The 25,856-nt window shown below is 39.3% G+C and overlaps 1 protein-coding gene across 2 annotated transcripts in view; it reads left to right on the top strand.

Annotated features, from left to right (window-relative positions):
* The window catches only part of LOC126175358 (1-phosphatidylinositol 3-phosphate 5-kinase), a 418,246-nt gene that overhangs the window by 138,623 nt on the left and 253,767 nt on the right, over positions 1-25,856 (top strand). For both annotated transcript variants that reach the window (XM_049922107.1, XM_049922108.1), the window contains exons 11-12: positions 8,682-8,880; positions 14,020-14,287. In XM_049922107.1, the coding sequence (XP_049778064.1) occupies positions 8,682-8,880; positions 14,020-14,287 (467 nt within the window). The remainder of the gene's footprint in view (positions 1-8,681; positions 8,881-14,019; positions 14,288-25,856) is intronic.

A 25,856-nucleotide genomic window follows, 5' to 3' on the forward strand; every position in this document is an offset into this window, starting at 1 on the left:
ATCTGTTGTCATAGCACTAAATATCATTGCTGCCAAACAGAGAGGATACAGCACTGCAGAAAGCTGTGGAAGCCTTGAAGGAGGTGTAACCAACCAAAGAAGAATTCCAGTTAATAAAAATAGAACATATGTAAGAAGAACTTTGATCCAGCAGGGTGGGAATGGTTGCACGTCTCCCCTGCTCATCTGCAGCCAGCTATCCTGAGGTATTTCCATGCCAATTGTACATCTGGTCATCTGGGATCCATGAATACTCTTGACAGACAGAATCGGATGAGCTACAGTGGTCAAGTTTCTAAAGATCCATTAGACACTATGTGAGCCACTGCAAGGAATGCCAATGACAGAAGTATGTGCAGCAATTACCTTCAGAGTATCCGGTACCAACCCCAGCTGCAGCAGTGCTATTACACTGAATTGGAATCGACCTCTTGGTAAGGTACCCAAAGTTGAAAAACAGTATCAATTGATAAGAGCATTAGGAAAAGCTAGATGTAGAATACCAGCTCACAAGCGTTGTGAATCATAGTGCCAAGGTTATCCAGGTGACAGGGAATGTAGGTACCTTGTGCAGAGACTTAGATGAACAAAGTCAAATACTTATATTAGGAGCAACAGGAAACAGCATGGTTAGCAATTAAAGGAGGCCTGAAGAAAATAGTAGCAGCAACAGCACACATTTGTGTGGGGTTTGTGGAGGTCCTGGAGCACATGATCAGCCTTGGGTTAACACAGCTGTCAGAGCTGAGAGGGTTGCTGTTGACATAAACAAAGTCACATACCAGTGCTGTACCTGTTGCTTTAGTTGGGGGATGGAGATAAGCATTTCTTGGCCTGCACCTGAATAGGAGTGGTAAAGACAGATACGCTGAACATTATGAAGAAACTTTAAGGAGGCTCACAAGACCAAATCCTTGTGACTACAGGAGTCAGAGGGGCACATCTTTTAGGTTTGAGTCAAATTGTAGGCAGACAGTCTTGGAAGAAATTAGAGCAGAAAAGGACCAATAATATGTGTAACAGTTTCCAGAAAAGTAAAATTGTTTTGTTCACAACGTTAGTGGGCTGAAAAAGAAGGTAGATTAGCTTCTTGTGTATCCTGAAGATTTGAAATGTTTTGAAGTTATAGATGTTCTTTGCCCCTCTGAATGCCATATAACCATAGGGATGAAAAGATAAATACAAGGGATTATAGATAGCATTATCTTCAGTAGAGTGTACATGGAAAAAGGAGGAGTTGTAACATATGTAAAAGTTGGATACAAAGTCAAAAATGTTGAAACAAGCATTTTTTTTTGTGTTGATCCAAAGCTGGATGCTTGTGCGTGAGAGTTGCTAATGCAGAATACTCCTCTTGTAATTGTAACAGTCTGCTGATTCCCTATAGAAATATTCAGCTATTTATGAGAAATCTAGATGCATTATGGAGCTATCTGTCAGACAAAACCAAAAAGTAGTTTGTAGAGATTTCAGTGTAGATTTCATAAAAGAATCTGACAGAAAAATGAACTGAAATCATTTGGCTGTTTCAGTCTGATTTCATGACGTTTCATTTCACAGTGGCAATTTTTCCAGTGATGATGTAGCAAGATAGTGGGTCTCTGATTGATAACACCTTTATAGACAATGCTCAGGCTGAAACAGTTAATGTGTTCCCAATTATTAATGGGCTATCGAACTGCAATGCGTAGTTAATGAAAATAAACAGTGTGCAGCCTGCAGCTTAGAGACATGTTCATATGAAGTAGTGAGGCTTACTAATGAGGGCAGGTTACAACCATTTAAGACTAAATTAAAAGAGTGGTCTGGAATGTGGTATATATAGAAAGAGATGCCAATGTCAAATTTAGTTTATCACATAGTGCATTTGTCTAAATATTTGAAAGTAGCTTCCCCCCCCCCCCCCCCCCCCCAAAAAAAAAAAGAAAGGGTCACAAAGCCACCACGCATAACTAAGAGAATTAAAATGTTATGTAAGAGGAGAGGGAAATTTATATAGAGGCCAGAAAAGTCAAGATCTGATGTTACTTGCATTAAAAAAAGGAGAAGTCATTAAAATGTCCAGAAATATGCATGCCCTGCAATTATTACTGCAGAGAATAAGATTAAAAATACATGGAATACTGTGAATGGGGGACAGGACAGTCAGTGTACAAGATACCGCAATACTCAAACTAAATGACAATTTGTGAATGATAATGCACAAGTTGCAAGTATTTTTAACAATCAGTTTCCAAATGTAGCTGCAAGAAAGAATTAAATAATTCTGCTAAAGGAAGGGAATATATTAAAATGCCATTCTACAAAACTTTAAGCAGTATTATTGTAAGTAGCACCAAACCTTCACTGAATTTAATAGAACTATAAAAATTCTCAGAAACAAAATCTCATGTGGTGTTGGTAGAGCTTCAAAGAGAATTTTGAAAAGCTGTCCCAACTTAATAAGCAATGTCCTTAGTGATATGTGTAATGGATCACTGGCACAGGGAATTTTTCCAGGCAGATTAACATATGCAATTGTCAAATTTCTTTATAAGAAAGTTGACAAGAAAGACTTAATTGTTGTCCAGTTTTCTTACAGATGTCTTTTTCCAAAATATTCAAGGCAAAACAATATGGGATTGTGGCTCCATCTTGATGCAAAACACTTGTGTTATTTATTTATTTATTCGTTCCCAGACTAGTTTCAGCGACAAATATCATCATCATCATCATCAGCGGGTTCTTTTATTCTTATTTACTATATGTCACAGCAGGGTTTTACAACTGTTACCAAAGAAGTAATGTACTTGAGAATATCTCACATTTCAGAACAAACAGTTTACTTAGCACATCACACTTTTTGGATTCCAGAAGGTTTGCTCAACTGAGAGTTCTATATATACATTCAGTCATCACCTTTAAATAATATAATATTGAAAGTTTCAATTTTTGGGGCTCTTTCTGAAGTGCTGTACACAATTATGTGTAGAGCATGTTACTCTCTTAGAGAAATTTGATGTTTATATAATTAATGGTTTCACACACAACTGGTTTGAGTGGTATTTAATATACAGAATGCAAAAAGTTGCGCTGAATTCTTTTAACAATATTAGGGGTCTCACAGGTTTCAGTTTTGTGGCCACTTTTATTCCTCAAGCAGAATTGGTACTTTTGCAGATGATACTAGTTTCATAGTAAATCCTATTAGAGAGAAAACAACGGAAGAGATTGTTAATGGTTTTTTCCAAAGAGTTATTAAGTGGTTTTCCGAAAATTTTGAGAAAACACTTCTGTACAACAAATAGTCATACCAACAGTTGGTGTATCACATGAACAGGAGACAGTAAACATTGTAGAATTTTCCAAACTTTTGGGTGTACATATTGATGGAAATTTGAACTGCAAGAGGTATATTACTAAGTTGTTCAAACAGTTAGTTTCAGATACTTTTGCTTTTTGTATGTTTTCTAGTCTTGGATACAAACATACCAACTTCTTGATATATTTTGCTTATTTTCACCCAATAACCTCTTAAGGAATAATTTTTTGAGGTAATTTGTCACATTGAAAGAAAATACTAATTGCATGAATTTGAGCTGTAAGGATAATATGTGGTGTTCATCTGTGGTCGTCATGTTGGCAGAAAATTAGACTTTTGAAATGCGCCATCATAATATGTATATTCACTAATACAATTTGTCACAAATAATCCAGCACAATTTGAGGAAAAATGATTTTCATTACCCATTATTAAAGCTATCAGTGGTGCAGAAAAGAGTTCAATATGTAACAACAAAAGCTTTTGTTCACTTGCCTGCTAACATAGGAGGGTCGTTCTGTAAGTAGTGCTCCACATTTTTTTAAAGAGCCATTAATATACAGACAAACCTCCTTGTTGGTGCTTCACATTTGATGTTTGTTCTGTGTGCCAGTGAAGTTTCGAAACATTCTTGCAGATGGCAGAGCCATAGTACATATTAGTTCCCACAGGAAAAGTTTTATAGACTTTTTATCATATTTTCTCTCTGTAATAAATTAAAAAAAATTGTTGTTAACTGTAAATTTCTGTACATAAAAATCAGTATGAATCTAAAGCTTGTACCAACTTCATACTAATGGTACTAGTATTCTTAAAACTGATTTGTTTACACATCTGATGTAAGCATCAGTTTATATGTAGTGATGATATACAGTGATACCTTCAGCACAGTTCAAGGAATGAAAATTTTGCTATTGGACTCTGAAATAAACTTTATTATCCTAGATACGTGCTTTAATTAATGGTGATATCCTATGCATGCATGAGCTGACCTTACATTGTTACTTGGACTCGTCTGCAAAACACTTTTTTCTTGTCATTGTATGGCATATACAAGGGCTTATGTATGTATGTATGTATGTATGTATATATGTATCTATGAAGGATCAGGTTCTTCCATGTGTCTGCTCAGCCCAAGTAACCCTCAGCTGTTTGATACCATCTTCAAGTAAACTTTCTCTCATCTGTCATCCACATGACAGCAGCTGGTTATGTAATAATTCACAAATTTAGGATGTTGCATCCATTGCTCTCTAGTTATGCACTCACACTGTGCTGAATGACACACAAAGCAGCCTCTGTCTCTTTTGACAGCAGCCATGAGACTAATGCCTTGGCAACTATAATAATGACAAGACATGTCTATACCTCTTTACAACAAGACCTGTATACACCTCTTTACAACTATGTGACAATATATACACCAATTAATATTCATCCTATATACAGTGTGTTCATTTTAACTGAAGATATTGAAATATTTCGGAAACTACACATCAGATAAAAAAAAAGTTATAATGCCAATTTGTTTGTCTCAGAGGGGAACATCCAACAATACCACACTCAACCTGTCACCCCACTCCGTGCCTGGGTTGCGGGATGCAGCTTTGCAATCTTCAATGGGAACTCCCATTTTTTATTGCAGTTTATGATCCTACAGCAAAATCTACACATGTTTTGTCCGAAGCATTTTCTTCATTTTGTCACAGATGGCACTGTAATTGGAGGAATAAAAATGGGTACATAGTTGTAATTAATGACATGCTGCTCAGAGGCCCTTGAATATCCAACAGCATATACGGCTCTACCTCTATGCTGCAAGGGTATAGGACAGGCCAGTATTTCATAACTTCTAATTGGAAAGCCCATTTGCAACGTTATATTCCTCCTATATATTGAACAGGGGACTGCTTGACACGCCACTGTGGCCGTGTAGCAAACTACAACAGGAGCTCATGTACTGTGCAGATGTAGAACAGGTAGTAGCTCTAAACATTATAATACTTTTGCAGTGTTTATTGCCTGCACACTTACCTATCATTTGGAGAACAGACGTGCAAGAATCGATGAATTTTGCAAACACAGAAGAAAAAATTGGACTGATTCTGATGTATGGAGAATGTAAAAGAAACGTTGAGGCTGCTGTTGCCTTGTATGCCAAACATTTTCCAGAGAAAGCTCACTCTCGTACAGTAAGGAAACAAAGCAAACATGTTACAGGGGAAGCTAATCAAATAGCTTTACTAGAAGCAGTGCACCACAACCCATGGATATGCACCCAGCAATTACACCACAGTTCCAGTAGTATTGTCACAATACTGCATCATCATAAGTATCATCCATACCACGTGTTATTGCATCAAGAACTTCATGGTACTGGGTAGTGTTTTGTAAATGGGCACATCAACAATTGCAAATGACCCCCACTTTCTTTGCCAAGGTATTTTCTGATGAGTCTACATTTAAAAACCATGGTAGCATTAACCGGCTTAACTTGCATTACTAGACTGTAGGCAAATCCCCATTGATTGCGGCAAGTTGACCATGAACATCCTTGGTCAGTTGAAGTATGGTGTGGCGTCATGGGGAACAAACTCAGTGGTCCGTATTTTATCGACAGCACATTGAAAGTATGTAAATATCAAACTTTTTGGAACAGGAACTACAGGTACTAGTGCAGGACGTTGCCCTGGACATTTGACAATGTACTGTTTGGTGGTGATAACTTGACAATTTCGCTAGTGCTGCTAGAAGCAAGGAAAATCAGAACTACTTGAAAGATATTCATTTATTTCCAAGTGCTGCCAACGTTAAGCTGCCTCTTAGTTGTGAACTATTATGAAAGGCCTGCGTGCACTAGCAAATAACTTCTGTAAGCACTTGCTGAGATTTTGGCACTAGAACAAAAACTTACTCAAGTTTACTTCTTCAAGTCACTGGGGCAGGCTTAGTTCAGGAACTTGCTGCAAGTACTTGTTGCAGAAGAGCAGTAATTCTAAAAAATCAGAGCAGTGGTCACTGTCATTGCATTATTATTAATGAATAAAAATTGCGACAAGACACAAAAATAAATAAATAGAAAAAAATGTTAGAGGAGTACATATTGATTTTACCTTGAAGCACTATTCAATTAATCAGAAGACTTACCTGTATTAAAAACTTTGAAGATGTCGTGTGCAAATCTCAAATGTTTTCTGTCTCTGTATAATCAACTATCCAATAACAGGAAACAAAAATGTGGTGTGGTGTCTCACCAAGAGACTGCCTTTTAATTACTCTTCAATTTTTGCAAGCAGTTTTTATTACTTTTATCACAAATGTAGTACATTTATGTTTAAGGTACCATAAAAAAAAATCAGCTAAAATTTAAAGACATCTGTACTGCCATTCTATTTTGCCTTCTGGTGAAACAAATTGACTGGTTAACACATTTCACACTTCATTGACTCGTGGTGCCAGTTATATGTGTTTAGGGACTCTAGTGGTACATTTGTTTTGACCCATCTGTCTTTGCGCCATTCTCCTTTTCAACACTGATATTTTTGCACTGGTACTGAACACACAAAACCTCCATGAGTTTGAGAAAAACTTCCATGAAATGACAAATGTGGCAAGTATTTGCAGCAAGATGCAAGAAACTAGAACAAATTTTAGCCCTGCAGTGGTGTGTGTGCTGATTTGAAGCTTTCTGACAAATTAAAACTTTGTGCCATATCAAGACTCGAACCTAGGAACCCAGTCTGGCACACACTTTTAATTTGTCAGAAAATTTCATGCAAGAAACTATTTCCACTAACCTGCTAACTTCTATAAGTTGTTGAAACAAAGTAACTTCGATGAGAAGGGAGAGGGGGGTATGCAGATATGATGGTTCCTATTATTCCACCCAATTATGTGATTGTATAAATAGTGCACCATAGCCCAGCAAGAAGTTCAACAGAATGCTTAATTAATGTGATTTCAGGATTATGATGTTAGAGTGGTTGTGAGTTAAATGAATAAATTTCAACAACTTAATTAGGAAGGATGAACTATTATGTAAAGTAAAGTAAAACAAACCAGTTGTGAAAATGAACATCATGGCTAAAAACTATGAGAGCAGAGGCCACAAAATAGTCCCTTTACCACTGTACAACTGCGATCTAAATCCAACAGAACTGGCATGGGCCAAAATGAAACACAATTTCAGTGAGGAAAATGTTACAGATGACATGTCAAAAGAAAGATTGCAGAATCTCGTTAATGCTGCTTTGCTTTCAGTTTGTGCACTGGACTGGCAATATTACTGCAGGAAAAGTGCAGCAGCTAGAACAAGAGTTTTGGACATGAGATGGAATAATGGCAATGGTTATCGATGAAGTTATCATCAATATCAAGCTGTCGAGTAATGGCAATGATGATGATGATGATGATGATGATGATGACGATGGAATGGTTATTTCAGGCACAGTTAATTACATTTGGTAGACATTACTGCTGTGCTGTGTTTAATAAATGTAGTGTGCAAACAGATTCCAAAAATCAGTTTTTGATTTTTGATTCGTAGTGTCATAAGTTGTACATTAATCAACTTTCATTTTTCATTATTTGTGATGAATGAATAATACAGAAGTCGCAGGTAAAACTTACCAACATGAATGTGTCCACAAATCAGGTGCTTTCCTATCCGACTGAAGTATCACTTAAGCGGACAATATTTTTGCGAATGTCACCTCCGATTTTGTGTTAAGCGCAGTTTGCAGGTAGTGGTGCCAGCACTGTTACAAGCAACAGACTGTGCCTCCCCCTCACTACTCCTCTCCCCTTGGCATCTGTTATGCGGGGGCACTGCCCTTCCTGACAGCCACCGCACCAGTTGTCAACTTATTGTGGACAAGCGTTATATGGGTCGAGCGTGACAGTTGCCCTTCGCATTACACAATTGAAGCACATGAGGTAGTAGACTCTGTTTACACTTGTTGGTAGACAAGATCTATGTAGATATTGCCATAGAATTGTAATCTGCAATAAAAAACACGAGTTCCTGTGGAAGATTTCAAAGTTGCCACCCACCAACCACACACGGTGTGCGGAGGGAAAGATAACCTGAGAACTGCATGGACATTGCCTTTCATCTTTACATTTGAGGTGACTGAGAGAAATGTGGAAAATATTTTAAGTGTTTGGCATTGGCTGGGCTGCTTCCTAAATTGCAAGGTTTCTGTGTCTGTAGACAGTCATATATTGGTCCTGTTTTTGCAGTTGATAGGCCAGTGCTCCTCTTCTGTTACAAATTCTGCTGAACATTATTTTTTACTTTTGTATTTTCAGTTACAATGTTTAATTGCTTTATAATATATAACTTGCCTGTCACAATTATTTTTAATTGTCCTGTTTGTAGATACGTCCAATTCAAGAAGGTACCTGGAGGGAATCGACAAGAAAGCTGTATAGTAAATGGAATTGTGTGTACTAAAAATGTGGCTCATAGGTCCATGGCTGCTCGATTAACAAACCCCAGAATACTACTTTTGGGATGCTCAATAGTCTATCAGCGCATTGAAGGGCGACTTCTGTCCCTTGAACCTGTCATGATGCAGGTATGTCTGAAGTTTCTGACATTTACACGTTTCAGTTGTTTCCTTTTTATTCATAGCATGAGAAACAAATTAAAACTGGCATGTAATCAATAGCCATAATGGTAACAGGCATGATAGAGTCAGGAAATGCAATTCCTTTTTTGGAAAGAAGATATCAGGTAGGGAATGAAAGAAGGTAGGTGTGTAGTGGAAGTGTGTGTGTGTGTGTGTGTGTGTGTGTGTGTGTGTGTGAGAGAGAGAGAGAGAGAGAGAGAGAGAGAGAACATACTGAAACAGAGAAGGAGAAGAGAGTAACATAGGAAGTAGGTACAAAATAAATTATAAATAAATAGACATAAAATTTTTAAGAAGCAGAATAGAGTACAATAGAAAGTAGATATGAAGTTTCACAATACGAGTAAGTTGTGGAAAATGCCCAAGAAGTGAACTGGAATTTAGAGAACCATCATTTGAAGCCGACTGCTGAACGATTCTACTGCCACCAACGTACATTGTGTGTAAGGACCCTGAACTTAAGAGAAATTAGGGCACATATGAAGGCATATAGACAGACGTTTCTCCCTTACCCTGTTTGCAAGGGCAACAGGAAAGGTAATTACTAGTACTGATACAGGGTACCTTCCACCACGCACCATGTGGTAACTTTAAGAGTATCTTTGTAGATTCCTCTGAGAACCATACAGGGCCTGTTTTCTTCCTACATCCTATTAGGCATGGTAATGGATTGTGTTTTTGATGTTTCCATATTTCTGTTGACTCCCTATACTTAGAGGAGAATGTAGTAATTACAATTCCAAGGGAGGCAGGTACTGACGAGTGAGAGTACAACCAAAGCCAAGATTGCAAAATATCAACATAAATTAATTTATAAATAAGTGGAAAACCTGGTAGAAGCTGATGTTGGGGAAGTTTATTTTGGGTTCCGAAGAAAAAACCTGGTAGAAGCTGATGTTGGGGGAGTTTATTTTGGGTTCCGAAGAAAAAACCTGGTAGAAGCTGATGTTGGGGGAGTTTATTTTGGGTTCCGAAGAAATGTGGGGACACGTGAGGCAATTGTAGATTTAGAGAAAGTTTCCTTTTTTTTACTGGATTGCTCTCTCTTAGATATTGAAGGTAGCAAGGGTAAGGTATGGGGAGAAAAAGGTTATTTAACTTACTAGGCTGCATCCAGGATACATAGAAGGGAAGCAATTGTTGAGAGGGGAGTGAGATAAAGCTGTAGCCTACCTCCAAGTTATTAAATCTGCATGCTGAGGAAGCAGTAAAGGAAAGTGAGAAGAAATTTGGAAATAGGATTAAAACTAATGGAGAAGTAATGAAAATTTTAAGCTTTGTTGATGATACTGTAATTTTGTCAGAGATGGTAAAGGACATAGAAGAGCAGCTGAACGAAATAGACACTGTCTTGAAAAGAGATTATAAGATGATCATCAACAAAACTGAAATTAGGGTAGTAAAAAGCAGTTGAATTAAATCAGTTGATGCTGAGGAAATGAGATTAAGAAATAAAACAGTAATGTAGTAGTGAGTTTAGCTATTCGGACATTAATGTAACTGATGATGGCTGAACCAGAGAGGATAAAAAAGGCAGACTGGCTCTAGCACAAAATTATATTGAAAAAGAAATATTTGTTACCATCTAATACAAATGTAAATGTTATAAAGTCTTGTGTAGCAGTATCAGTCTGAAGTGTAGCATTGTACAGCAGCAAAATGTGGACAAACAGTTGAGATAAGAAAAGAAGAGAAACTTTTGAAATGTTGTGCTACAGAAAAATGTTCAAGACTAGATGGATAGACCAAACAATTAATAATGAAGTACTGAATTGGGGAGAAGAGGAGTTTGTGGCACAACTTGACAAGAAGAAGAGACCGGTTGTAAGGACATGTTCTAAGGCATCAATGGATCACAAATTTAGCATTGGAGGGCAGCGTGGAGGGTAAAAATCGTAGAGGGAGACCAATAGATGAATACACTAAGCAGATTCAGAAGGATGTAGGTTGCAGTAAGTACTGGGAGATGAAGAAGCTTGCACAGGGTAGAGTAGCATGGAGAGCTGCATCAAACCAGTCTCAGGACTGAAGCCCACAACAACAACAACAACAACAACAAACTGAATCGAATTGGTGAAGAAAGAGATGGGGGGCATAACTGGACTAAAAGAAGCTTGAAAAGACATATTTTGAGACATCAGTTCGGTTACTGAGGAAAGTGTGTGTTTACTTGGGTAAGGGGAGAGTGAGGGGGATGAGGAAAGCAAAAAATTGTGAGGGAGTCCTGAGCATGAATACAGTAAGCATATTCAAGTGGATGCTGGTTGCATTAGTTTATTCAGAGATGAAGAAGCTTGTGCAGGACATACTAGTGTGAACATCTGCACCAAAAATTCTTTGGTCCGATATCATCATCATCATCATCATCAACAACAACAACAACAACAACAACAACAACAACAACAAAAAATTCAGAAATTGCCCAAATGTCTATTACATTCGAGCTTGTGCAAGATCAAAGAACAGAACTTTACTAAATTCCACTCATCACTGAAAACAGAGTTTTCTTCTTTTCTCTGTGGAAAAGAGAAAGTCAGTACTACTATTGCTCTTTCCAATACCTTTCAGGAGCATGCTTGAGAGTGGTGGTCAACTTTTGTTTTTTAACAATGCCATTGTGAGTCATGCTTTGGTACATACACTGGCAAATAAGTTTTGTTTATGCTGTTTATACCATAGGATTTCTTCTGAATGTCAGGTTTCGTAAATGACTCTTCCTTTTCACTCATAGAAAACAAATCCAATAGAGCTAAATTTGATTGTCTTTGGTTTATAAATGTATTTATAAATCTTCATGGGGTGACCTAAGACTGCACAAAAAGTGTTGTAGTGCACTTTTAGGTTAAAACACACATTGGTGTTTGTGTGAATGGTATATATTCTAAGGCTTCAGGCAGTCCATCCTGTTCAAAAATCAGCTACAGATCTCACTAGGAGACACAGTAGAAGGTACAGCAACCATCAAGAAGCCTTACCTTTACAGGGACAACTGAGTAATTGCCAGTCACCATTTGGTTTAGATGAACAGAGATTTTCTTTATTAAAATAAGTTTTCATCAGCTTCAGTATAGTAGTGCTCAAGCCTCTTCCAGAAGTCAATGAATAGGTATGTGGGAATGGAAATTGATTAATAATTGCTTGAATAGCTGGAAAAATTGATGGGAAAGAAAAGTTGAAAAATTTGAAGGTAATTTATGAATTTACATGGTATCCAGAGGAGCATTCCTGCATTGACATTGTCACAATCAAACTAAACACAATAGAATTAATGTGAAGCAGTGTGTAATGTAAATTATGTTCATTGACCTTGAATGTATTGATATTAAAGGTCTATTCATGTTGGTCAATCCTGTGTGCACTTTAATTGACCAACATGAATAGACCTTTAATATCAATACATTCAAGGTCAATGAACATAATTTACATTACACACTGCTTCACATTAATTCTATTGTGTTTAGTTTGATTGTGACAATGTCAATGCAGGAATGCTCCTCTGGATACCATGTAAATTCTTCTTGTCTGCACTGAGACTTTTGATGCAGGATCTCGGCAGCGAGGGAAATAATGAACAGATTGGAGTTGATCTCTTAACCATGCAAATAAATATTGATTTTTCTAATAACTTTCCATAACACTTTTAATGAACAGTTGAAATACACATTTTTAACAATGCTGATATGATGGATCCAAGCATATATCCGTACACTACTGTGAAGATACATGAATTAATAAATTGAAGGGTGTATTTCTTATTTTGTTTCATACAGATATTTAACGATGTATCAAAATATTATCCTTTCCACAAAATAACTTGTTAATTTACCTTTGCCACTGTTTATAATTCATTCAGTCTATATATAAAACAATGAAAAAATAATGTGATTCAATACATCAGTTTATGACAGGTCTTACGGTTTTTCCTTTTTTTATTTTTTTTTACTTGGAATGATTAAACAAGCTGCTGCAAACCAAATTTGAATTGCATTAACATCTTGGCTTCGTAAGAGGGAAGTTGTTGATCATGCAAAATCAACCAGACGAAGCTCACAGAGTGATCCGAGTGATGTAAATATAGAAGGATTTTCTCTGTTTAATAAAGCAGAGCCTCATAGCATTAAAGTTCCATATGGACTCCCTGAGACCCTTTTCTCATGACTATTAATGATTCACCAACAAATATTTAATTTCTTGCATTGTATGTATTTAGAAACATTCCCTGGTTGGGGAAAACCAACTAATGGCCTCCATCCACATTCCTTTCCAGTGGTGATCTGCTTGAGATGGCTAACCTCTCACAAAAATAAGGAATATGGGGCAGAACCTAAAGAATAGGCATTGAGTGGCAGCCAGGTACACTGAAAGAGACTGCAAGATATTAGTCAACTATAGAAACTTGTCCTGCATCATACATAGAAAAAGCAAAACCCCCAACATTCAAAACTCTCACACAAATAGCAACTGTCATCTTCAGCTGCCTAGGCTCAAATGTTGTTATTCCGTCTCATATTTTCCATTGTTTGATTCTCATATTTTCCATTGTTTGATTCTCATATTTTCCATTGTTTGATCTTGGACAGAACATAAAGTGACACTGAGAATACATGTAATGCCAAGAGCTGTGCTTAAAGATCCTAATGGCAAGGTGACTGCTCCCTTAAAGCAGGAACTCCTCCTTCGAGTTCTGGTCATATCAAAAATTTTCATTTGTTTCAGGTGTGTATTCCATTTTGTCAACATAGTCTTGAAATGTATGTTTAATTGTTTTCTTTGAAAGGCACATCCAGGAAAATTAGAGCTAACAGCATTCTTCCATTTCATCAAGAGTTAAGCATCATTGGCAGATATAGAGTTGTGAGGACCCCTTCCTTAGCAAATATGGGAGATTTTAAGATTCAGTTTGTTTTGTTTTACATTTAATATTAAACTGTTTTTCGTAGACATCAATACAGCTCAAAATATTACTTAATTATCATGTGTTATAAATCCTCAACTGAATCACTGTATACAAACTAAGTTTTGATTAGTATTATATAGTGCAAATAATAATCTGTTTTTGATGATCAAAATTACTGTGTGTTTCAGGAGCACGAATATCTGCGTAATGCAGTTGCACGTATTGTGGCCTTGCAACCAGATATTTTGCTTGTAGGGCGTGGAGTGTCCCGTCTGGCACAGGATTTGTTGCTTGCACAAGGAATAACCCTAGCACTGAATGTACGTTCAAGTGTTTTGAATCGAGTGGCACGCTGCACCAAGGCAGACATTGTCTCTTCTGTTGACGCACACATTGGTCGTCCTCAACTTGGAACTTGCCATTCATTCTACTTGCGTACATTCCACATGGAATCAGGTTCTAAAAATTTTTATTTGTTTCTTATCTTGCATATTTATATTGAAACTTGTGTAAAGTTAGCAGAATATTTTTAATTTTATGTTTTCAGTGTACTTTTTCTTCCGTGGAATAATAAACCAAATAGTGTAATTAAAGTGTGAAAGTACAAATAGTTGTAATATTCACAGGCAGTGATACCTCTTCCTTCATAATATTTGATTCTGTATAAACTCTTTTTATTCGTCATAAAGGATAGGAACAAAATTATTGGAACAGCCTGTCATTATTTGGGAGTAAGTAAAGCTGTCAGCAACCCCAGGTCGGACACCTTGTACCTGACTTTGAGTTCTTATTCTGAGTTCATTGCATGACGAACATTTACATCTACACCTGCGAAACACTATGTAGTGCATGGTAGGAGATTCTTCCCAATGTATGAGGGTTGAATGAAAAGTAATACCTCCATTTCATTAATTGGGTTTGGATAGGAGTATTTTGATCAATCAAATGCAGAAATAATCCTTAGAATGTGATCTTTAATTACCAATATTCACTTTTCCACATAATCACCAGCCAATTGGATATGCTTCTGCTAATGATGAACAAGTTTTCTGAATCTGTCCCGGAAGAAGTCGACACTCTGTTTCCACAAACACAGTCTCACAGTTCTCTCAACGTCTTCATCAGAAGCATAATGATGTCCCCGCAGCCCGTCTTTCATTATCGGGAACAGACGGAAGTCAGACGGTGCTAAATCTAGACAGTGTGGAGGGTGCCGTATGGTGGTGAGATTCAGTCTCTGAAGTTCTGCTGTGGTGGCGCGTGAAGGGTATGGTTTGGCATCGTCATGCTGCAGGAAAACATTTCCCTTTTCCTTTCAGACCCTTGTCAGCTGTCATTTCAGAGTTTGCAGTGTTGTGATGTAATGCTTTGAATTTATTGTTGTTCCATAATCAAGGAAATCAATATGGATAACACCATCTGTGTCCCAGAACACTGTGGCCATGATTTTTCCAGCTGAAGGCTGAGTCTTGAATTTCTTTTTCTGGGATGAATCTTTGTGTCAATATTCCATAGACCGACATTTTGTCTCCAGGTCATAATGGTGTACCCATGTTTCATCTCCTGTCACAATTTAAGGAATAAAGGCGTCATCTTCATTCTCATAACGCGAAAGGAGTTCCTGGCAAATTTCAAGTCTGTGCACTTTCATTTCAGGAATCAGCATCCAGGACATCCATCATGCACAGATCTTCCGATAGCGAAGCAAAGCAATAATGTGACTCACACATTCTTGTGAAATGCTAGTTGTGCTTGCAATTTCTCTCTGAGTGATACTTTGGCAGTTTCTGGTGATTAAGGGTGGCCGTGTGGTACTGATGTGCAAGACTCACACTCCCCTCCCCCCCCCCTTTATATATATATATATATATATATATATATATATATATATATATATATATATATATATATATATAAAAAGAAAGATGATGAGACTTACCCAACAAAAGCGCTGGCAGGTCGATAGACACACAAATAAACACAAACATACACACAAAACTCTAGCTTTCGCAACCAACGATTGCCTCGTCAGGAAAGAGGGAAGGAGAAGGAAAGACAAAAGGATTGGGTTTTAAGGGAGAGGGTAAGGAGTCATTCCAATCCCGGGAGCGGAAAGACTTACCTTAGGGGGAAAAAAGGACAGGTTTACACTCGCACACACACACATATCCATCCACACATACACAGGCACAAGCAGACATTTGTAAAGGCCTATATATATATATATATAATAGAGGGAAACATTCCACGTGGGAAAAATATATTTAAAAAGAAATATTTTTAAATATATTTTTCCCACGTGGAATGTTTCCCTCTATTATATATATATATATATATATATATATATATATATATATATATATATATATATATATATAATAGAGGGAAACCCATATCCTTTTGTCTTTCCTTCTCCTTCCCTCTTTCCTGACGAGGCAACCGTTGGTTGCGAAAGCTAGATTTTGTGTGTATGTTTGTGTTTGTTTGTGTGTCTATCGACCTGCCAGCGCTTATATATATAGTAACTCCGTACACTCAAGAATACTTTGAACTCAATCTCACTGTATTTTCATCACACACAACAGTTTTCATACAACTAAAACATTTTCATAAGCTCGGCACCTTCTGGTCTGTCAGGAACTATCACATTCATTTTTGCATAAATACAGTCTACAAATCTCTCCAAGTTTAACAAGACAACTGTCCAGACCTTATGAAAGTAAGAGAATGAATGAATAAGTAATTGTCTTTTCTCTTCTTTCAACAGCATTTAAATGTTCACACAATAATGTGTGACGTCGCACGGATTGCAGTGCGTGTATTCCTTGAGCTGGACGTGTAAATTCTTAGGCGGGCTCGGCGACTACCTGCCCATGCTGATCATCCGTCTGATACATGTCCGTCCCGCGCACACATAATTGTGGTGCAGTAGACACACTTCTACTTTACCACACTCATCTCTAAAATAACGCGTGTTCGAGATGGTGGAAATACGAAGGTCTCTAGAATAATTCTCGAGCCACTACATATCCCTCCCCTTAGCTCAAACACACGATATTTTATACTTTTTTTTTTTTTTTTTTTAGCCGTTGAGTGCTTCACATATAGATCTCTCATGGGCCTTTTGACCAATGTAAACATTATAATAATGACAAGAATCTTTCTGTTCCCTGTTCAGTCATAAACTCCAAGTGTGCATTGCCCAAGCATATGCTGTTATTTGCCCTTACTTCGCATACTACTTTTTCTAAGTATGGATTTATTCAATACCCTTTACAATCTGGAGGAACACTGGGTAAATAAAGATGTTCTTTTCAACACATGTAACTTCACACAAACATAACAATGCAAGTGGAAACGAGAATTCAAACTTACCAGAATAATCTCCACAAAATGTGTGACTTTTGTCACGATACTGCCCTTTTCCTTTAGGCACAGTACCTATACCTCACATACGGGTTGATACTATGAAAGCACTTCCTCCTCCTGTTTTGGTAGGTATTGCCCTTTAAACAAATTCCTAATATACTGTGGTACAGGTTGACCCTCTTCTTGGTACTCCTGCCCTCGCAGTTTAGGTCAGCCTTTCTTGGATCTTCCTATCTGCCCTTTTCCATCCAATCAATGCTGGGTGCGCCCTCCTCCTCCTTCCTGAGTAGGCTTGATAGTCCATTGCCCTAGCATACATCTTTATAAACCCTAGTCACATCATCTTTGTTTTTAGATATATTTTTCCCACGTGGAATGTTTCCCTCTCTCTCTCTCTCTCTCTCTCTCTCTCTCTCTCTCTCTCTCTCTCTGTCTATATATATATATATATATATATATATATATATATATATATATATATAATAGAGGGAAACATTCCACGTGGGAAAAATATATTTAAAAAGAAAGATGATGAGACTTACCAAACAAAAGTGCTGGCAGGTCGATAGACACACAAACAAACACAAACATACACACAAAATTCCTGACGAGGCAACCGTTGGTTGCGAAAGCTAGATTTTTGTGTGTATGTTTGTGTTTGTTTGTGTGTCTATCGACCTGCCAGCACTTTTGTTTGGTAAGTCTCATCATCTTTCTTTTTAAATATATATATATATATATATATATATATATATATATATATATATATATATATATATATATATATATATACCAAACAAAAGCGCTGGCAGGTCGATAGACACACAAACAAACCCAAACATACACACAAAAATCTAGCTTTCGCAACCAACGGTTGCCTCGTCAGGAAAGAGGGAAGGAGAAGGAAAGACAAAAGGATATGGGTTTTAAGGGAGAGGGTAAGGAGTCATTCCAATCCCGGGAGCGGAAAGACTTACCTTAGGGGAAAAAAAGGATAGGTATACACTCGCACACACACACACATATCCATCCGCATATACACAGACACAAGCAGACATTTGTAAAGGCAAAGAGTTTGGGCAGAGATGTCAGTCGGGACGGAAGTATAGAGGCAAAGATGATGTTGAAAGACAGGTGAGGTATGAGCGGCGGCAGATTGAAATTAGAAATTAGCGGAGATTGAGGCCTGGCGGATAGCGAGAAGAGAGGATATGCTGAAGGGCAAGTTCCCATCTCCGGAGTTCAGACAGGTTGGTGTTAGTGGGAAGTATCCAGATAACCCGGACGGTGTAACACTGTGCCAAGATGTGCTGGCCGTGCACCAAGGCATGTTTAGCCACAGGGTGATCCTCATTACCAACAAACACTGTCTGCCTGTGTCCATTCATGCGAATGGACAGTTTGTTGCTGGTCATTCCCACATAGAACGCTTCACAGTGTAGGCAGGTCAGTTGGTAAATCACGTGGGTGCTTTCACACGTATGTGTATGTGTATGTGTATGTTTGTGTTTGTTTGTGTGTCTATCGACGTGCCAGCGCTTTCGTTTGGTAAGTCACATCATCTTTGTTTTTAGATATAGGCAGGTCGATAGACACACAAGGACGGGTATACACTCACACACACACACACACATATCCATCCACACATATACAGACACAAGCAGACATATTAAAAGGCAAAGAGTTTGGGCAGAGATGTCAGTTGAGGCAGAAGTGCAGAGGCAAAGATGTTGTTGAATGACAGGTGAGGTATGAGTGGCGGGAACTTGAAATTAGCAGAGATTGAGGCCTGGTGGATAACGGGAAGAGAGAATATATTGAAGGGCAAGTTCCCATCTCTGGAGTTCGGATAGGTTGGTGATAGTGGGAAGTATCCAGATAACCCGGACGGCGTAACACTGTGCCAAGATGTGCTGGCTGTGCACCAAGGCATGTTTAGCCACAGGGTGATCCTCATTACCCACAAACACTGTCTGCCTGTGTCCATTCATGCGAAGGGACAGTTTGTTGCTGGTCATTCCCACATAGAATGCGTCACAGTGTAGGCAGGTCAGTTGGTAAATCACGTGGGTGCTTTCACACGTGGCTCTGCCTTTGATCGTGTACATCTTCCGGGTTACTGGACTGGAGTAAGTGGTGGTGGGAGGGTTCATGGGACAGGTTTTACACCGGGGGCGGTTACAAGGGTAGGAGCCAGAGGGTAGGGAAGGTGGTTTGGGGATTTCATAGGGATGAACTAAGAGGTTACGAAGGTTAGGTGGACGGCGGAAAGACACTGTTGGTGGAGTGGGGAGGATTTCATGAAGGATGGATCTCATTTCAGGGCAAGATTTGAGGAAGTCGTATACCTGCTGGAGAGCCACATTCAGAGTCTGATCCAGTCCCGGAAAGATGTCATCAATGACATCTTCATGATCTGGACTCACAGTGAAGAAGAACTCCAGAATTTCCTCTCCAACCTCAACTCCTTTGGTTCCATCAGATTCACCTGGTACTACTCCAAATCCCATGCTACTTTCCTTGACGTTGACCTCCACCTGTCCAATGGCCAGCTTCACACTGCCGTCCACATCAAACCCACCAACAAGCAACAGTACCTCCATTACGACAGCTGCCACTCATTCCACATCAAACATTCCCTTCCCTACAGCCTAGGTCTTCGTGACAAACGAATCTGCTCCAGTCCGGAATCCCTGAACCATTACACCAACAACCTGAAAACAGCTTTCGCATCCCGCAACTATCCTCCCGACCTGGTTCAGAAGCAAATAACCAGAGTCACTTCCTCACCCCCTCAAACCCAGAACCTCCCACAGAAGAACCACAAAAGTGCCCCACTTGTGACAGGATACTTTCCGGGACTGGATCAGACTCTGAATGTGGCTCTCCAGCAGGGATACGACTTCCTCAAATCCTGCCCTGAAATGAGATCCATCCTTCATGAAATCCTCCCCACTCCACCAAGAGTGTCTTTCCGCCGTCCACCTAACCTTCGTAACCTCTTAGTTCATCCCTATGAAATCCCCAGACCACCTTCCCTACCCTCTGGCTCCTACCCTTGTAACCGCCCCCGGTGTAAAACCTGTCCCATGCACCCTCCCACCACCACCTACTCCAGTCCTGTAACCCGGAAGGTGTACACGATCAGAGGCAGAGCCACGTGTGAAAGCACCCACATGATTTACAAACTGACCTGCGTACAGTGTGACGCATTCTGTGTGGGAATGACGAGCAACAAACTGTCAATTCACATGAATGGACACAGGCAGACAGTGTTTGTGTCCGCCGCTCGTGGTCTCGCGGTAGCGTTCTCGCTTCCCAAGCACGGGGTCCCGGGTTCGATTCCCGGCGGGGTCAGGGATTTTCACCTGCCTCGAGATGACTGGGTGTTTGTGTTGTCCTCATCATTTCATCATCATCCAGGAAAGTGGCGAAATTGGACTGAGCAAAGATTGGGTAATTGTACGGGCACTGATAACCACGCAGTTGAGCACCCCACAAACCAAACATCATCATCAGACAGTGTTTGTGGGTAATGAGGATCACCCTGTGGCTAAACATGCCTTGGTGCATGGCCAGCACATCTTGGCACAGTGTTACGCCGTCCGGGTTATCTGGATACTTCCCACTAACACCAACCTATCCGAACTCCGGAGATGGGAACTTGCCCTTCAATATATCCTCTCTTCCCGTTATCCACCAGGCCTCAATCTCTGCTAATTTCAAGTTGCCGCCACTCATGCCTCACCTGTCATTCAACAACATCTTTGCCTCTGCACTTCTGCCTCAACTGACATCTCTGCCCAAACTCTTTGCCTTTTAATATGTCTGCTTGTGTCTGTATATGTGTGGATGGATACAAAAGCACCCACGTGATTTACCAACTGACCTGCCTACACTGTGAAGCGTTCTATGTGGGAATGACCAGCAACAAACTGTCCATTCGCATGAATGGACACAGGCAGACAGTGTTTGTTGGTAATGAGGATCACTCTGTGGCTAAACATGCCTTGGTGCACGGCCAGCACATCTTGGCACAGTGTTACACCGTCCGGGTTATCTGGATACTTCCCACTAACACCAACCTGTCAGAACTCCGGAGATGGGAACTTGCCCTTCAGCATATCCTCTCTTCTCGCTATCCGCCAGGCCTCAATCTCCGCTAATTTCTAATTTCAATCTGCCGCCGCTCATACCTCACCTGTCTTTCATCTTTGCCTCTGTACTTCCGCCCCGACTGACATCCCTGCCCAAACTCTTTGCCTTTACAAATGTCTGCTTGTGTCTGTGTATATGCGGATGGATATGTGTGTGTGTGCGAGTGTATACCTGTCCTTTTTTCCCCCTAAGGTAAGTCTTTCTGCTCCCGGGATTGGAATGACTCCTTACCCTCTCCCTTAAAACCCAAATCCTTTTGTCTTTCCCTCTCCTTCCCTCTTTCCTGACGAGGCAACCGTTGGTTGCGAATGCTAGAATTTTGTGTGTATGTTTGTGTTTGTTTGTGTGTCTATCGACCTGCCAGCGCTTTTGTTTGGTAAGTCTTATCATCTTTCTTTTTAGAAATATATATAATAGAGGGAAACATTCCACGTAGGAAAAATATAACTAAAAACAAAGATGATGAGACTTACCAAACAAAAGCGCTGGCAGGTCGATAGACACACAAACATACACACAAAATTCAAGCTTTCGCAACAAACTGTTGCCTCATCAGGAAAGAGGGAAGGAGAGGGAAAGACGAAAGGATGTGGGTTTTAAGGGAGAGGGTAAGGAGTCATTCCAGTCCCGGGAGCGGAAAGACTTACCTTAGGGGGGAAAAAGGACGGGTACACACTCGCGCACACACACACATATCCATCCACACATATACAGACACAAGCAGGCTTGTGTCTGTATATGTGTGGAATGACTCCTTACCCTCTCCCTTAAAACCGAAATCCTCCCCTCTTTCCTGACGAGGCAACCGTTGGTTGCGAAAACTAGAATTGTGTGTGTTTGTTTGTGTGTCTATCAACCTGCCAGCGCTTTTGTTTGGTAAGTCTCATCATCTTTATATATATATATCATCATCATTTAAGACTGGTTATGCCTTTCAGCGTTCAGTCTGGAGCATAGCCCCCCTTATACAGTTCCTCCATGATCCCCTATTCATTGCTAACATTGGTGCCTCTTCTGATGTTAAACCTATTACTTCAAAATCATTCTTAACCGAATCCAGCTACCTTCTCCTTGGTCTGCCCCGATTCCTCCTACCCTCTACTGCTGAATCCATGAGTCTCTTGGGTAACGTTGCTTCTCCCATGCGCGTAACATGACCCCACCATCTAAGCCTGTTCGCCCTGACTGCTACATCTATAGAGTTCATTCCCAGTTTTTTTCTTTGATTTCGTCATTGTGGACACCTTCCTGCCATTGTTCCCATCTACTAGTACCTGCAATCATCCTAGCTACTTTCATATCCGTAACCTCAACCTTGTTGGTAAGGTAACCTGAATCCACCCAGCTTTCGCTCCCAACAAAGTTGGTCGAAAGATTGAACGGTGCACAGATAACTTAGTCTTGGTACTGACTTCCTTCTTTTAGAAGAGAGTAGATCGTAGCTGAGCGCTCACTGCATTAGCTTTGCTACACCTTGCTTCCAGTTCTTTCACTATGTTGCCATCGTGTGAGAATATGCATCCTAAGTACTTGAAACCGTCCACCTGTTCTAACTTTGTTCCTCCTATTTGGCACTCAATCCATTTATATTTCTTTCCCACTGACATTACTTTCGTTTTGGAGATGCTAATCTTCATACAATAGTCCTTACATTTCTGATCTAGCTCTGAAATATTACTTTGCAAACTTTCAATCGAATCTGCCATCACAACTAAGTCATCCGCATATGCAAGACTGCTTATTTTGTGTTCACATATCTTAATCTCACCCAGCCAGTCCATTGTTTTCAACATATGATCCATAAATAATATGAACAACAGTGGAGACAGGTTGCAGCCTTGTCTTACCCCTGAAACTACTCTGAACCATGAACTCAATTTACCGTCAACTCTAACTGCTGCCTGACTATCCATGTGAAGAACTTTAACTGCTTGCAAAAGTTTGCCTCCTATTCCATAATCTTGTAGAACAGACAATAACTTCCTCCTAGGAACCCGGTCATATGCCTTTTCTAGATCTATAAAGTATAGATACAATTCCCTGTTCCACTCATAACACTTCTCCATTATTTGCCGTATGCTAAAGATCTCCTACTTATACTCTGCTTGTCCCATTATCCTACAATTCGTCAGAATAGTTGTTAGACTGGACACCAATTCTGTCTACTTAAAGTAGACGATGTAGTATAACGAACCACAATATGTTCCTCCTCCTCTCATGTACACATACTAGTGTAATACGATCATCATAACCATAAATACTCTTAGCTCTTACATATAAAAATATATCCCTGTAAATACCTTTACATGACGTGGAACCATCACCTCACATAACCAGGTGCACGTACCTGTCACTATGTGCACAATTTTCCCCCTCCAACACATGACGATTCCCACATTATCTTGAACTGTTCTCTTCCTGTTTGTGTCTTTGTGTTTAGTTGTGTGTATGCATATGGGTAGTCGTGTAGCCTGATTCTTTGGTCAGTTTATGGAAAATAAGCTGAAGGTTATAGAAAACCACGGAAATTGAGGAGGACTTCAGCGATAGAAGTGTATGAATATGGATAGAGGGAAAGATAGACTGGTACTCAAAAGCGAAGTAAGAAAGGAAAGAGTAGAAATGGTTGCAAATATCGAAGAAGAGGAGGAAGATAGCTCCAAAGACAGGAAATCCTTCCCACCCCCCTTCCCCAGGATCTCCACTTTGCCAGTACTTGAGTGAGAAGCCGGAGGAGGTATGATGTTAAACATCTCCTGCAGAACAAACGGTCTCACCTTCGCCTTTGAAGTGCGTGAAGAAAGATCTTAGCAACTCCTATGAAACTGGAATGGTGAAGAATCAGTCACACTTGTCTGCAAGGATCGTTTGAAAGGTGTGGTGTGTGTGTGTGTGTAGTGTTAGTCATGTTTGTACCTAAACTACCCACCCCTTTCAAAATTTATGTAAACCCTCCCCATTCATATCCCATTTCACAAAAGGTATAAATTATTCCATAATAAGTAGAAAACTATGTATCATATCATCACAAGTAGAAATTATGTATCATATCATCATAAGTAGAAATTATAAATACTATGTATCATATCATTGCAAATATAGAAAGATTCGTGTTGTATCATATCCTCCAATAGTGTAGGCCCGAATCAGACCTAACTATACGTTGGTTGGGTAAGCAAAAATATGACCTAACTATATGCGGATGGCCGGAGAGACTGATTGGTTAAGCAAAAATATGACCTAACAATCCATGGAGACAGGTTCATATTGAAAATGTGATGAGATTATGTTCAAAGGCTACTTTCTGCAAAAATAAAACATAACTATGATCAGATTCAAGATCCTTGATGACTAGAGCAGAGCATGCTGTCAATTCACATATTATGATATATTACCCAGTGCTTCAGTGTTGACTCGTTATAACAACCCAATTCATCACGGTGAATATACAAAGGGGAATCACAGCATTCGTAAAACAAGTAAGACTGTGTATATTGACGAGATCACTTACTACTACCTCCACACGAAGCAGTATGACTTTGATGTCATCCCTGCTTGTCTGCGACGTCTAGATGAGTATGCCCAAGTACTGAACTATATGACAATAGAAGAGGAAGAAAACAGAATACAGGATAGTATAAGACTTGAAGAGAATTTGATGTAGGAAAACGAATATGGAAGTAACACCGAACCCAACTCGGGATCTGACAGTCGTCATCCACCCGTTAACACAGAATGTTAACGTCCCTGGGAAACGATGTGACTCCACCCGGATCCCATGGATCTGCTCTTAACCTCACTTGAGCAAGTGCAGACCAGCACTTGTCATTACATTTTGTGTGAAAGTCTCCCCTCAACAAAACAACTACCACTTTACTAGTCAACACTACATTCTGTGAAGCTGCCCCTTTCTCTATCTTATTCTGGATAAGTTTAAATTCCTTCCACAAATTGTCTATGCCTTTTTTAGTATCATCAAGTTCCAACACTAAACGTGGTGTAACGTTCTCTGTGTTTACCCTTTCGGCAACTTTCCGGTTGATTAATTCCTCTACCTGTTCCTCCAGACCGCTTATATTTATGGCGTCAGAGGTTGCTAGCTTTTCATTAAAATTTCTCTCTACCACTTCTACATGAGTGTTGACCCCTGCAATTTGTGATTGGACTATAGGGATCAGTTTGTCTTCTCTCTCAATGGTATCTTTTAAGGTATGTAATCTGTGTTTCATTGCATCGAATGTAACATTACACACACTTTGAAATGACCCTAACTTCTCATTAAATTCAGACTCTATATTGGTAGACTTTTCCTCAATATCAAATTCTAATTTCTGGGTCAGCTTCTGAAATTGATCATCCTGGGGTTGGTTAAAGTGTGTAAACATTTGATTCATTTGTACAGTTAAACAATTACTTAATTCATTCTTTAAATCTACTCATAAATTTTCCACTCTATCATTTAACACCTCAAATTTAGAATTTAAAGCTTCACCTTGTG

Source organism: Schistocerca cancellata, chromosome 3 (assembly GCF_023864275.1).
Source record: "Schistocerca cancellata isolate TAMUIC-IGC-003103 chromosome 3, iqSchCanc2.1, whole genome shotgun sequence".
In the NCBI taxonomy this organism is placed as follows: domain Eukaryota; kingdom Metazoa; phylum Arthropoda; class Insecta; order Orthoptera; family Acrididae; genus Schistocerca; species Schistocerca cancellata.